Source organism: Mauremys mutica, chromosome 3 (assembly GCF_020497125.1).
Source record: "Mauremys mutica isolate MM-2020 ecotype Southern chromosome 3, ASM2049712v1, whole genome shotgun sequence".
In the NCBI taxonomy this organism is placed as follows: Eukaryota; Metazoa; Chordata; order Testudines; family Geoemydidae; genus Mauremys; species Mauremys mutica.
Window position 1 is genome coordinate 43,637,306 of NC_059074.1, and position 15,405 is coordinate 43,652,710.

Sequence of the window (15,405 nt, forward strand, 5' to 3'; positions counted from 1 at the left end):
TGACAAAACAGCATACTTTGACAAAAAGGTTCTGAATGGCTCTACTAATAAGTCACTTCTCAATCTTCTTTTGATAAGCTACACTCTTGAGATCAAGTCTCTCACTGTAAAACATTTTCTCCTTGAATAATTTTTGTGGCACTTTTCTGCACCTGCTCCAATCTTACAGCATCCTTTTTAAAATATGGACACCAGAACTGTAATTGTTTTTCCAGTACTGCTCTCAAGAATGCCATATACAAAGGTAAAATCACCTCTCAGCTTCTATTCCCTGTTTATCCCAAAGATTGCATTAGCACTTTTTTCCCCACAGCATCATACTGGAAGTTGATGTTGAGTTGTCTATCTACTAAATCCCCCCTAAATCCTTTTCAGGATGCAGTCCCCTATTCTGGAGATATAGTATACATTCCTTGTACCTGCATGTTTAACTTTTCATAGAACCATAGATTATTAGGGTTGGAAGGGACCTCAGGAGATCATCTAGTCCAACCTACTGCTCAAAGCAGGACCAATCCCCAAATTCCTAAATGGCCCCCCTCAAGGATTGAACTCACAACTCTGGGTTTAGTAGACCAATGCTCAAACCACTGAGCTATCCCTCCCCACAACTTTTCATTGGGCTGTATTAAAAAAAATATGCTGTTTGAATGGGCCCAGATTACAAAGCAATCAAGATAGTTCCGTATGACTGTCCTGTCTTAACAATTATTTTCCACGCCACCAGTCTTTGTGTCATCCATAAATTTTATCAGCAGTGATTTTATATTTATTTCCAGATCATTGATGAAAATATGGAATAGAGTCTTGCCTAGTACTGATCCCTGTAGAACCCCACTACACATTTTGACATTTCTCCATTGACAACCACTTTTTGAGATCTCTGTTAGCCAATAATAAAACAATTTTATGTATGCTTTATTGATATTTTATAGTGCTAATATTTTAATTGAAATATCATGCAGTACTAAGTAAAATGCCTTACAAAACCTTAGTACATCAATGCAGTTGCTTTCATCAACCAAACTTATAATCTCAAAGAAAGAAATCAGGTTTGTTTGAAAAGACCTATTTAATATAAAATCCTGTTGACAGACATTAAAGAATTAAAGGATAGGAATATATGTATTGTGACAAAGTTCCTCCTCTGCCTTGGTGGGTCCTGCGCTTTCTGGTAGATTTGCTCGCCTCAGAGGTTCACGGCAGCCCCCAGTTTGGCTACCTTTGCTAGAGACTCAAACCTGCCATTCACTCAGCTAACCTCATCACTGGCCAGCATGGGGGAAATGGAGAACAATCTCTGCAGGCTCTGTTGTCTCACCTAGTGGGTCAGGGACAGGCCAGATCCCTTTCCAAATTAGACCTTCCCATCTGGTGTTTCTCACAGACCAGGTCAACTCCTCCTGTTTCTGATAGGGAGTTAGGGAGATAGGGGGAACCCGAGTCTGCCCTCTACACCGGGTTCCAGCCCAGGGCCCTGTGGATAGCAGCTGTCTACAATGTTCCCTGTATCAGCTGCTTGATAGCTACAACTCCCTGGGCTACTTCCCCATGGCCTCCCCCATCACCTTCTTTATCCTCACCGCAGGACTTTCCTCCTGAAGCCTGATAACACTTGTACCCCTCAGTCCTCCAGCAGCACACCTTCTCACTCTCTGCTCCTTGTGCACCCTCCACTAACTCATGGGAGGTCCTTTGTAAAACCGGGTGCCCTGATTAGCCTGCCTGTCTTAATTGATTCTAGCAAGTTCTTAATTGGCTCTAGGTGTCTTAATTAGTTTGAATTGGTTCTAGCAGGTTCCTGATTGCTCTAGGGCAGCCCCTGCTCTGGTCACTCAGGGAACAGAAAACTATTCATCCAGTGACCAGTATATTTGCCTTCTACCAGACTCCTGCACCCAACTGGTCTGGGTTTGTCACAGTATCAATTTAATTCTATATCAGCGTTTCCATTATTTTGCCTGAAGAGTGATGTCAAGATAAAAAATGGTTACCTAAATTCTTGTAACTGTTGTTCTTTGAGATGTGTTGCTTGTGTCCATTCCAAATAGGTGTGTGCACGCCACGTGCACAGTCGTCGGAGGGTTTTTCCCCTAGAAGTACCTATTGGGTCAGCTGTGGAGCTCCCTGGGGTTGTGCCTTCATGGCAGTGAATATAAATCCCTGTAGACCCACCGCCTCTTCAGTTCCTTTTTGCTGGATACTTCAACAGAGAGGCAGGCGGGTGGGTCTTGGAATGGACAGGAGCAACACATCTCAAAGAACAGTTACAAGAAATTAGGTAACTGTTTCTTCTTCTTCAAGTGCTTGAACGTGTCAATTTCAAGTAGTGACTCCCAAGCATCTCTTAGAAGGAGGGGTCAGAGTTCAGCCGATCACAGATTGCAGCACCGCTCTGCCAAATGCGGCATTGTCTCTGGCCTGCTGCATAATGGCATAGTGTGATGTAAAGGTGTGGATTGATGACCACATCGCTGCCCTGCAGATATCTTGAATGGGGACTTGCACCAGGAATGCTGCCAAGGATGTCTGAACCCTTGTGAAGCATGCTGTCAGTGTGGGTGTAGGTATATTTGCTAGGTTGTAGCATGCCTTGATACAGCCCGTTATCCATGAAGAGATTATTTGGGACAAAACTGGAAGCCCCTTCATCCGGTCTGCAATCGCAAGGAAGAGTTGTGTTGATTTCTGAAACGGTTTTGTTCTTTCAGTGTAAAAGGCTAATACTCACCTGACATCCAGGGAGTGGAGCCTTCACTCCCTGTTGCTATTGTGATGCTTAGGAAAAAACACTGAAAAAAAAATATGTCTGAGTTCATGTGGAATTGCGAAACTACCTTTGGGAGAAAGTCTGGGTGTGGCCGCAACTGCACCTTGTCATAATAGAAGACAGTATATGGGGGCTCAGAAGTCAAGGCCTTAAGCTCAAGCAGCCTCATGGCTGACGTTATAGCCACCAAGAACACTACTTTCCAGGAAAGACAGAGAAGAGAGGATGTTGCTAGGGGCTTGAAGGGAGGGCCCATCAGTCTGGAGAGCACCAGGCTGAGATCCCATGCGGGGACTGGCTGTCTTACTTGAGGGTACAGTCTATCAGTCCTTTGAGGAAGCGGCCAACCATGGGTTAGGAAAAACCAAGTAACTGGCTGAACTGGGATGGAAAGCTGAGATAGTGGCCAGTTGTACCTTTATTAATGACACAGACAGACCTTGCTGTTTCAGGTGTAGTAAATAATCCAAAATAAAGGGAATTGATGACTGTAAAGATGGAGTGTCCTTTTGTAATGACCAAATAGAGAATCTCTTCCATTTATCCAAATAAGTGGCCCTAGTGGATGGCTTCCTGCTGCCAAGGAGAACTTCTCTAACAGGGTCGGAGCATGTGAGCTCCAAGGGATTTAGCCATGGAGTTCCATGCCATGAAGTGAAGACACTCTATATTGGGATGCTGGAGGCAGCTGTGGTCTTGCATGATCAAGTTCAGGACCAGGGGAAAGTCAACAAGAGTACAGACTGCCGCTGCATCCACTGTATAACTGCCTCCCCTCCTCCTCATGTTCCATAGCCGCCTCACCCAGACACCCAAGAACACGGGGGTGGGGAAGGGAGAGGCCCTGGGCACCCAGCCACTCCACTCCAGAGGATGGCCCAAGCAACAGAAGGCTGTCATTCAAATATTTTTGATTTGTAGTGTGGCTACAATAAGCAATGTGGCATTGTCCTTCCCTCCTCCCTCACCCCACCCAGGCTACCTTGTCCATTATCTCATTTTTTTTAAATTAATAAAGAAAGAATGCATGGTTTCAAAACAATAATTACTTTATTTCAAGGGGGGAGAGTGGTTGGCTTACAGGGAATTAAAATCAACAAAGGGGACGGGTTTGCATCAAGTAGACACACACACAACTGTCACACTGAAGCCTGGTCAGTCATGAAACTGGTTTTCAAAGCCTCTCTGATGCGCAGCGCATCTTGCTGTGCTCTTCTAATCACCCTAGTGTCTGGCTGCTCAAAATGGGATGCCAGGTGATTTGCCTCAACCTCCCACCCCGCCATAAATGTCTCCCCCTTACTCTCACAGATATTATGGAGCACACAGCAAGCAGCATTAACAATGGGAATGCTGGTTGCACTGAGGTCTGACCAACAGTGCCAGCGAGCTTTTAAATGTCCAAAGGCACATTCTACCACCATTCTGCACTTGCTCAGCCTATAGTTGAACTCCTCCTGACTACTGTCCAGGCTTCATGAGCCCTGGGAGCAAGGGGTAGGCTGGAGTAGGTGCAACCTCACGGTGATGCCAGCTGGGAGAGCAGCCTGAGGCAGAAGCCTTCAGCTCGCATGATATTCCAGGCAGGACTGAATCTCCATGAGATGAAACGTAATGAAGAGAATGACCTGGAGTCTCTGGCAAATGATGTGTCCCAACCCACCAGTGGATTTCAGGAAGATTCTAGATGGGGCACCATGACAAGGGCTTGATTAACCCAACACTGGGCCCTGTCCTAGGCAAACATACACTTCTCTAAGCGTAGTGTGGAGGGAAGGGCCTGGAGGGAGTGGCAATGAACACAGCAGCAAGCTAGGCCCAGCACTGCAAGCCAAGAGTCTGCAAAGTGAGTGTGAGGCAGGCTCAGTCTCCAAACCATGCATCTCACTCACCCATTTTAGAATTATGATGCCAGAGCAGAGGGTACATATATGTAATGGTGAGTCACAAAAAAAGACAAATGGCAGATTTGGTGGGTTGCCTTAATAAAAACTTTGGGAAACACTGTCTTAAGTAAACATCACCATTCATTCCAGTGATTAACTTACCTTTATCCATTATAATGGAGTCCAAAATAGTTCCATTATGTTGTGAAATTATCACTTTTAATTTTTAGAAACTTTAATAATGTTTTACTCAGTACTGGCTGAGTGAGACTTGCAGCAGGACTCCCAGATGAAGTCCCATTGAACACAAACTGTCTTTCTACAGATTACTGACAGGTGCTTATGGAGTAAATCATCCTATTTTTAATTTGATTTGGTGATCTGTAACAGATCCCCACTATACCTCCTCCAGAGTTTTGTAGTTTAATATACACACATAGTCTCTTTGCTGGATAGAATGCTATACTTGCTTAAGTATGTATCAACATACCAAATTATAGTTGCAAAACACAGGACTAATTTGTTAACTACAATACTGTTATTGCATGCCGGTATGTGATACAGAGAGAAAGAAATGTTTTACATTACTGACTGCAGCCTAAAAGAGTCCACAATCCCTATACTGCAACACATTGGTGAATGTTTCAAGCATGAAATTTTGGAATTGATCCATGTAGCATTCAAAAGTTACAAACAGAGAAATGCCATCAGTTTGACTGTAGGCCCTTGCTACACTTTACCCAAAATGTATATTTTAATTGTGCTCTTAATTAGCCACAGGTGTTATTTTAATCTTTTTCCTCTTCCTGCTGCATCTCTATCTTCCTTCAAAATAAATTATAACATTCATAAACCACAAATATCTGACAAGACTAGTACCAACAGTGTGTTTCAGGTCTGTCACTCTTAAAAGGAAACTTTTTTTATTCCTCTTTTCAAACGTTTTAAGAGAACAAAAGTAAGGCCATTACATCTAAAAGTATTTATTTGGGGAAATTAATTATGGATTTCCTTCTTCCACAGATTAAAAAAATTCAATTTAATTCTGTCTGAAGCAAAGATTTTTTTAGTAATATATTGTTCTGTACATTTTCAATTCATATTATATTCTTACCTTTGCCATGTGACACTTCAATAGTCCAAGTGCAGTTTAAAGAGTTTGGATAAAAATCAGGAAAACCCGGCGACAGAATGGTTCCACTCTTCCCATGAATATAGCCACCACATAAAGCTTAACAAGAAAGAAAGAAAGAAAGAAATTCATTATATTGGGCACTCTGCTGCAGAGACTAAAACTCAGATATTGTTATTGGACATTTTTGCTTCATGAATTTATCAGTACAGTGACCCAGAGAAAAATTATGATTTATTTTAAGATTGTTACTTCTCAATGCACAGTAGAATATCAACAGATTTAATACATGCATGTTTGCATTAAGACACAAAGTTACGAGAGAGTGACTGGTTTCCTTGGCAACCCTTCTGGGAGAGGTGTCTTAGCATGAGTGTTTGGGCATGGAATGGATTGTAGGAAAATGCAAATTGAAGATATGGGTTTTACATTTTAGAGAGCACAGTTAAGTAGAACAGTGATAAGGACAAGGATAAATACTGTACTGTAGCATAACAAATATGGCAACTGTTATCTTTTAATATAGGCAGAGTAAAGTATCAAGTGTAACAAAAACGCACAAGAATACCAAACAACAGGTGCACCATACTGGGACAAGAACCAATGAGAAATAGGCTGGACCTTATCTTCAGCATGACCTACTTCAGAGTATGAAACTTTTCACACATAGTTTTAATGGATAATATACTTAAAGGGAAGAGTACGTCAGGCAGTTTGCATCACATTAAAACTTTTACAACTTTCTTCAGAAAAATAATATGCCTTTACACCTTTTCTCTCTATGTGCTGCAGAAAAAAAAGATAGGTATGGAGATTTTTCCACTTTTTCCAGAAATGTGAATAGTGCCATCATCACTAAGTTATTTGTAGCTGAACATTCTCCAAGGCAAAAACTAGACTAGAAAACATGTATACTAACATTTGTTAAAGCAGGCTTCTTAAATTTGCATGGCACATTAAGTATCATTTAAGATTTGTATTTATATACAGATAAATTGCTCACTGATCTCATAATTATACTGTGGTTGCCTCTGATGTCTATCTCTTTCTTGCTTTATTTTAAAATTTTAATAAACTACATATTTAACAAATAATATGATGAAGTACTAGCTTGCTTTTTGTTTTCTATCTGTTAAAACTGAACTAAATGTAGTAGACATAGAGAAGCAGCTAGATCAATATGTACAATAAATTTGCAGTGATAGTGTGCTCAAAACACTGTAGCATTATAGCTGAAATGCCATTTTTAATTCTCCTCAATTATTCTGAGATGCTGCAGAAGTTTTTGAATAATTCTATAAACATAATTTATATATTTATGAACCCATGCCATGGACCAGAATTGTGGGCACCTCTGACCCCATTTAAACAGGAAAAGGAGTTTAGATATGAAGAAGTGATAATTCTTATATTTATAAATATGTGGTAACAGTGAAATTATTTTGGTATATTATATATGTGCCCACAAGCGCACACATACACAAACATTCTCCCTCCCCCCTGACTAAAAACTAGATATAAGTGCAAAATTTCAACTCATCCTTAACTATGGAGCCACAGCTGAAAACTACATAAAGCATTTCTGCCAACTATATTATTTAGAGGGATATTTGACTATTGGGTCCCAGTACATGTAGTTCTTTTTCTACTCTGTTTTATGTTACAAAGGAGTTTGCTATGAAACAGGGTAATGTACTTTTCCATTAGACTTTTCTTCTGTTTATTCCCTACCTGAAGTTGCAATCTGATGTCTATGAAATCATCAATAGGTAGAGTTGGGCAGGAAGCAGTTCTCCTACCCTGCAAGAATTCTTGAGATTTTGTAAATTTTTCCCATCCCAAATTGAGATGAACAGTTAAAATCTCAAAAAAAAATTGCAAACTGAAAAATCTGAAAATATTTCAGATAAGGTCACTAAAAACATTTCATGTCAATCATTTTGAAACATTTAAAAAGTGGGGGAATGAAAATAATTTTTTTACACAAATCTTTATCTTGAATTAACTTAATTTTAAAAATAAAAAGTAGTTTTGAATTGAAACTCACTTTTTTTAGAAAGTCAAAATGGGTCATTTTGACCAAAAAATTTCAAAAAAAATTCAGAACAAGTAATTTGTTGAAAGCAACCCTTTTCCATGAACAGTTTTATGACAAATTGGCATTTTCCAATTAAAACATATATTGTGGAAGAATCCTCAGACAGCAATATCACTAGTCTCTTTGATGTGGCTAACTTTTGCTGAATGCAATCAGTTCTATGTTGTTACCTCAATGTGCCAGTTTTCCAGAGTTGGAGTGACAGACTGTCTTCATGAGAGTGATGTCAATAACCAGTAAACATATTTACTGTATTCTTTCCTAGCTGAAAGATTAACCACAGGCCCTTTAAAAAAAAAAACATCCCAGGACTTGTTCTCTGCCCAATTAAAATGGAGTTGTAGAAGGGAGTTCAAGAGTCTAAGAGATATACGACGTCCCAGGGCGTGCATGCAAGTGCGATGGAATGAAAAACAAAAGAGAAGTGATGTGGCGCTCATTTACCTTAGCTTTTCTTCTGCCCTGCTTCAGAAGGTCTCTACAATTCCCTAGCATATAGTATGGATGCTGGATCTTGGACACAAGGACAAACTTTAACTGAAAAAAAAGTGAACTCTGCATATTGCAATCTTATTGGATTTGCATACCCCACAAGGCCATGATGACAATTTTAGTCTATATACTTGTCGCAATCCGATACATAGTTATGGCTCTGTATGGCCAATTGTCGGTCCACGGCCATCTTGTCCTGTTAAAAGGACAAGGCAGCCTCCATCTTGGACCAGGTTCTTGTTGTATAGGAGAGGGCAGAGACTCAATCCTGCCCAGCAACACTGGCTGTGTATGCTCTCCTGTGTTTTTGTTTTTTTTTTCTCTCTCCTGCTGGGCCATCAGAAGGTCAGGCTAGTTCTGTGTGTGAAGGCCTGATTCTGCCCGGCAACCTGTTTTTTTTGGGTCGGTCATCTGGAGGTCAGGTTAATTCTGCCCAGCGACTCACTTTCCCGCTCTTTTTGGACCCAGTCATCTAAGGGTCAAGTTTGTTTACTTGTCAACTCCAGTGTGCCGTGTGCAAATCCTTCCGACGTGGGGTGGCAACAGCTCGAAGCCTGAAGGGAGGAGGGACCAGGGAGCCAATCAGATGCTGACATGAGGGAGTGAGACCTTTCTATAAAACTAGGTTTCCCCCCAAAATTTGTGTGGAGCATCCGTGTGTTAGCTGAAGGACTTGATCACCCTTTTGGCCAGGGTCTCCTCCCGGTAAAGTGCACTCGTGTCGTATCGTTTGGATTCGTTGTCGTTTGGACCCGATCCCTGTCAGCTCGTCATGCTTCTGGTGTCTGTTCTGCTGGTCAGCTGCGCCTGGAGTGCGGTATTTGCTTTTTAATATCTGACAGTTAGCTTATCTAGCCTCTTATTTTTTTCCCCTCCCTAACTTGGTACCAAATATCTACTCAGGATATCAGGATTGTATTAGTGAGCTCAGAATTGCACAATTGCTTAGCTAGCTTGTATAATTGTTCTATTTGTTATTGAATTGTTAATTGCAAACTGTTTTATATGTATGAATCACTGCTCTGTCTTTGTCCAGAGTGAATGAATCTGGGAGCTGTCTCCACCTGGAGATTAGCTGACCAAGGGGTTCCTGTCCCCGTGGTCTGAATGAGTGGAATCTGCCCAGCTGCAGCCGCACCGCACTCTGGGTTACCCTTAGTGTGAAAGCAAGGGTGGCTGAGGCAGTGGCCCGTGGGTCTCTTTCTCTGTGTTGCACCGGGCACCGCCCTGACGAACCCGATTCCCATCTTGTGTGATTGGTGTGCCTGTCTATCTGGTGTGGTGTGGTGAGCAGTATAAAGTGTATTATCACTGTGTTTTTGGGATGTGTTTTTGCTTTTAATACCATTCCAGCCAAAGTTGCCTACTCCCCCGGCCCAAGTTGTAATTATCCCCCAAATAAACGCAGCCACTTGGCTTTTCACTGTTATTCTGGTCCTTCCTGTTTTTCCTCACTCAATACCAAGCTTTAACGAATCGCAATCTATTTCGGACAATATACTGAGTGTATATTTTAATTGACCTAAATAGTATATACTATTCATATTATTCAAGCCAAACTGTTCAGACTTGGGTGTTGAATTTATTTTTAGTCAATTAAAAAAACCCTGGCTGATTGTCAAAGCTAGTGACCAAACAAAACTCTTACTAAAGTAATTTCCTATTTATGAGTAATGTGGCCATTCCTCCCCCACCCCGACACACACACAAAAACTTACACAAAAATGAGGAAATAAGTTAAGCAGAAATTAAAAGGTACAGTGCCAAAAGTGAAATCCCTGCATGCTGCATGGAAACTTTTTAAAGACACCATAATAGAGGCTCAACTCCAATGGGTACCCCAAATTAAAAAACATAGTAAGAGAACCAAAAAAGTGCCACCATGGCTAAACCGCAAAGTATAAGAAGAAGTGAGAGGCAAAAAGGTATCCTTTAAAAAGTGGAAGTTAAATTCGAGTGAGGAAAATAGAAAGGAACATAAACTCTGGCAAGTGAAGTGTAAAAACATAATTAGGAAGGCCAAAAAAACAAAAAAAAATTGAAAAACAGCTAGCCAAAGAAGCAAAAAGTAATAGCAAAAATTTTTTGTAAGTACATCAGAAGCAAGAAGCCTGCTAAAGAACCAGTGGGGCCACTTGACAATCAAGATGCTAAAGGGGGTACGGAACGGCTTCCGTATGAGGAGATATTAATAAGATTGGGACTTTTTAGCTTGTAACAGAGAAAACTAAGGGGGGATATGATACAGGTCTATAAAATCATGACAGGTGCGGAGAAAGTAAATAAGGAAGTGTTATAGAGTGGAACATATAGTAAGGAGATATATATACACATACAGAGAATATGTATATCTATCTCCTTACTATATGTTCCATTCTATGCATCCGATGAAGTGGGCTGTAGCCCACGAAAGCTTATGCTCACATAAATTTGTTAGTCTCTAAGATGCCACAAGTACTCCTGTTCTTTTTGCGGATACAGACTAACACACAGGGGTGGCTCTAGCTTTTTTGCTGCCCCAAACACAGCAGTAAGGCAGCCTTTGGCGGCTTGCCTGCGGGAGGTCCCCGGTCCCACGGATTCAGTGGCTTGCCTGTGGGAAGTCCGCCGGTCCCGCGGCTTCGGTGTACCCGCCACCGAATTGCCACCAAATCCACGGGACCGGCGGACCTCCCTCAGGCAAGCTGCCAAAGGCTGCCTTACTGCCGCCCTCACAGGGACTGTCAGGGTGTCCCCCATGGCTTGCCGCCTCAGGCACGTGCTTGGAGCACTGGTGCCTGGATACGCCGCTGCTAACACGGCTGCTACTCTGAAACCGAATTTTATTACAGTCTTTGAACATGATTTTATGTTGTCCATGGTAGCTTGGCAAACTATGCTAAAATATGGAACAGCAGGAACCATGTCTGAATTGTGATTTCACTAGAGCTCAGTGAATAAGTCAGTTAATAATTGCTTCAATACCTTTTGCCTCTCTTTTCATTCACAAACTGTCCATGAGCTGTTCAAAATTATTCAAGGAGTAATTTCTGCAAAGAATACTTATTCTGTAGATTGCTCATGAGCAGCTTCAGTATTGAGTATATTCAATATTCTAAAATCAAAATGTGAGCTGTGTTGATTAGTTTTCTTTGGAAATCTAGGTTGCAGGTTTTCTTTTCCAGATAGGATGAATCAGGTTGCTTGAGTATTGTCATAAACAGATAGTTAAGGGTTAATGCCTCTATTACCTGTAAAGGGTTAAGAAGTTCACCTAGCCTAGCTGACACCTGACCAGAGGAACCAATGGAAGAACAAGATGGTTCAAAAGGAAGGAGGGAAGTTTCCTTTGTTTAGTCAGTTTCAGTTTCAGCCGGAGAAAAAAAGATCAAGGAACCAGCCTCTTGTCAGAGTAGTAACTTTTAGAAAGGAATAAATAGGGGACTTAATGTCACACCAACTTTTACCCTTATAGTTTTCTGATTTTTACCCCTATCCATATGGTTCTGCCCACTGATGACTAATACATTTCCTGGAATTTTGGAATTGATCAGATATAGCAGTCATAATTTATCAAGGAATAGACAGAGAAATGCCATTGGGTTGAGTATAGAGTCTCACAAACTTGGTCAATTTATTTTTGTGACATTACAGCAAGGAAGTGGTGCTAATTAGAGCAGAGAACTCGGCGTCAGGACTCTGGGTTCAAATCCTGGACCAACTGAAGTCAATGGCAAAACTCTCATGGACTTCCATGGGATCAGTACTTCGCCCCTTCTTTCTATTCCCAGAATTTTTGCTTCAACATGTCACAAAATCTGTCTGCATTTCAGAGCACACACATCTGTAAAATGAGGATAATACTTACCTAACTCACAGGGATGTGATTCATTAATTGATTACAATTTGCAAATTAAACTATTTGTAAATAACATTAAGTTTCTTATTTGAAAGGCAACCTAGACATATTAAGTATTGCTTTGATTATGAATAGAATCACTTTAAAAAGATTTGGACTCTGGTGTGATGGAAGGGAGGGTAGCAGCAGTAATGACATGGTTAGTTATTAATGAGAAGAGAGTCACTTGCTTGGATTTTTACATTGTCATTTAAAGCATAGGGCACCTACCATCACAACTGGGTAATGCATGATTCCACTGATGGTTTCTTTCACATATGAGTGGCTCCTCATCACTCAGTGTATATCCTGGCTCACAGCTAAAAGTTACTACAGATCGGACACTGAAGTTATTACCATGGCGATGGCCATTCACAGGAATCCCTGGGTCAAGGCAGGAATCCGATTCCAGTGTAACACCTGAAATATACAAATTTAGTGAAATTACTATTTAAAAAAAACAGAAAGAGAAGGGTTACAGAGGATGAAGAAACATCCTATATTCCAAATAAAATATTTGGAAATGACTTCTGGTCTGTGATGTGGCACCCGAATCTCTTATAGATGCAGTCAATGTCTCAAGCCAAAGACAGTGTTTCATTTCTGAGACTTAAAACAAAACAAAAAAAGGGCCAAGGCCAACTGGAGTATCAAAAGCTTTAAAATGTATTTTTATTCCATACTGACAAAAAGAAACCCAGAGCAAAAGGAGTATAAGCTAAAAGTCTGAATGAGCACAGCAAAACAGGTCTAGTGAGAAGGTTAGAATAACATCTGTCATTTTTTTTCTTATCTCAAAAATTTTATGTCCTTTACTCTACTATTTCACTGGCCTCTCTCCTCCTCCACCCCCACTCTAATTCCACCAAATCATTTACATTGTTTTCTTGTAGATCTAGAAGCTCCAAATTCCCATCTGACTTGAGCCTAATCCACAGACTATTAGGCTCAATGGGAGTCTTTCCTCTGAATTCAGTGGGCTCTAAAATCAGACACTACTAATAACAGAAAATTAACAACAATTACAACAACATTAAGGTTGCAAATTCAAGCACTCAGAAGTTAGAAAATATCAAAATTAAGGTTGCCTGTTGTAAGAATAGAATGTGATCATATAATTAAAGTCTGTATTATAATGCATCCATACAAAGGGGGCCAAATTAAGGTTGCACAGGCAACCATAATTGTAGCATTTCTTATCTTTTCAGTGCTTGCCTTTTCCAACTGGGCAATGTTCTTCCTAGATAGTTTTTATTTTCCATGTTTAATTTCAAAGGTCTTCTAAAAAGCAAACTGAAAGAACCAAAAATTCCATCATATTGTAGCATCATAAGCACACCCACATAGTTCACCAGCAGGGTTAGACCTCTGCCACTTGAGCTAATGGACTAAACAAAAGCAGTAAGTTTATATATAAGTTTATATATCTTAGTATCACAGAGGTAGCTGTGTTAGTCTGGTTCTGTAAAAGCTGCAAAGAATCCTGTGGCACCTTATAGACTAACAGATGTTTTGCAGCATGAGCTTTCGTGGGTGAATGTCCACTTTGTCGGATGCATCCGACGAAGTGGGCATTCACCCACGAAAGCTCATGCTGCAAAACGTCTGTTAGTGTATAAGGTGCCACAGGATTCTTTGCTGCTATATCTTAGTAGTAAGTTAATATATCTTACTTAGTAGTAAGTTGATATATCTTATTAGACACTGGTATCAGAACAATGCACTGTGGATTCAAGTTCTGAAAAGAGTAGTTTAACTCTCTCTATATATTTAACAGTTGACTGTGAACGTATTAGAAACCCCTTTCTTTTGAACATATATAATTCAAATAACCAAAACACACATTGCGACATGAACTTAAATGGTTTTGTAGTTTTAGCAAGCTAAGTTACTGCTGGATATTATACTCTTGGGTGAAATCCTGGCAAACTCCCATTGCCTTCTTTGGACTCATGACTTCACCCATAATCTCAGCAAATAATGTAGTGGTGAACAATATTAAACAAACACCTATTGCATTAAATCATATTTGAAATGGATTTTGGGGAGGAAAAGAGAGTCAACACATATGAGGTAAACATTGACTAAGATCTACCCAATCCAGTGTCAAATAAACTGAATGGAATACTTACTGGCTAGTGGTACAACACAAGTGCATTGAAAATGGATGTGTCATTAAGAAGAATACACTTGATCCTTTATGCTGATGGAATAAGGTTGTTGATATCTGAATTCAAGTAGGCTTCCTTTTGTCTTACAAAAGGGCCACTGGGCTTGTCTTCCCTAGGCAAAAACTGTTTTTACAACAAGATAACTAATTTGAAATAGCTATTTTGCTGTAAAATCCTAACAGAGACAAAGAAGAGGGTATTTAATCTCAGTGTACTATATTGAGGTAAATACAGGGGGAAGTGTGTTTGTGGGGGCAGGGCAGGGGGGAATGTCCAGGGTTTACCTCCACTATCTACACTGAGGTAAAGTTACTCTATGTCTTGTCTCCACTAGGATTTTATAATGATATGGCTAACTTAAATTAATTGTGCTTTCTTTCTGAAAGAGACTATCTTTGGTGAAGGACGAAAAACAAAAGCAGGAAGAGGAATGGACAAAGATACAGATGTATCCTGTAGTAAGAAGAGGCCCTGAGATATAAACCTTGGTATCAGAGGCCCGGTATGAGGCCTGAGGCCTGAGCTAAAGTAATGGTCAAGACTTTGCTAACATAAAGCAAAGTTAAGCTGTGAGCTAGAGGCAGGCCCTGCTCACAGAAGCTGGCAAGAAAAGGGCTGATGTTGCATAAACGTATATCCATATAGTGTACTGAAGTATAAACACAGTACCAGGACACTCTAATACTGGAACATTCCACAGATAACAAGGAACAGGATAACCCATCCCAATGACAGGGGCAAAAGGGTAATATGATGGATGGAGTTGTTTTGTTCAAACCAACATGTACAAGATGAGAGGCGGCACCTTACTATGTAGAGGAGTTGTACCTTGCTACGTAATGGGGTTGCACCTCATACGTCAGGAGTGATGTGTAACTTGTTTGTATCTGTGTATAAGAATGCATCTCTGTGGCGGTGTCTTTGTCCAGCCTAGGAGGCAGTGGAAAGTCCTGCCACTGACTGAGCTGAGTCCATTGCC

At 40.6% G+C, this 15,405-nt stretch overlaps 1 protein-coding gene across 1 annotated transcript in view; it reads right to left on the bottom strand.

Annotated features, from left to right (window-relative positions):
- The window catches only part of CSMD1 (CUB and Sushi multiple domains 1), a 1,651,174-nt gene that overhangs the window by 435,503 nt on the left and 1,200,266 nt on the right, over positions 1-15,405 (bottom strand). The window contains exons 19-20 of the mRNA XM_045010124.1: positions 12,487-12,675; positions 5,771-5,887 (exon numbers count right to left, since the gene is read on the bottom strand). Of these exons, the coding sequence (XP_044866059.1) occupies positions 5,771-5,887; positions 12,487-12,675 (306 nt within the window). The remainder of the gene's footprint in view (positions 1-5,770; positions 5,888-12,486; positions 12,676-15,405) is intronic.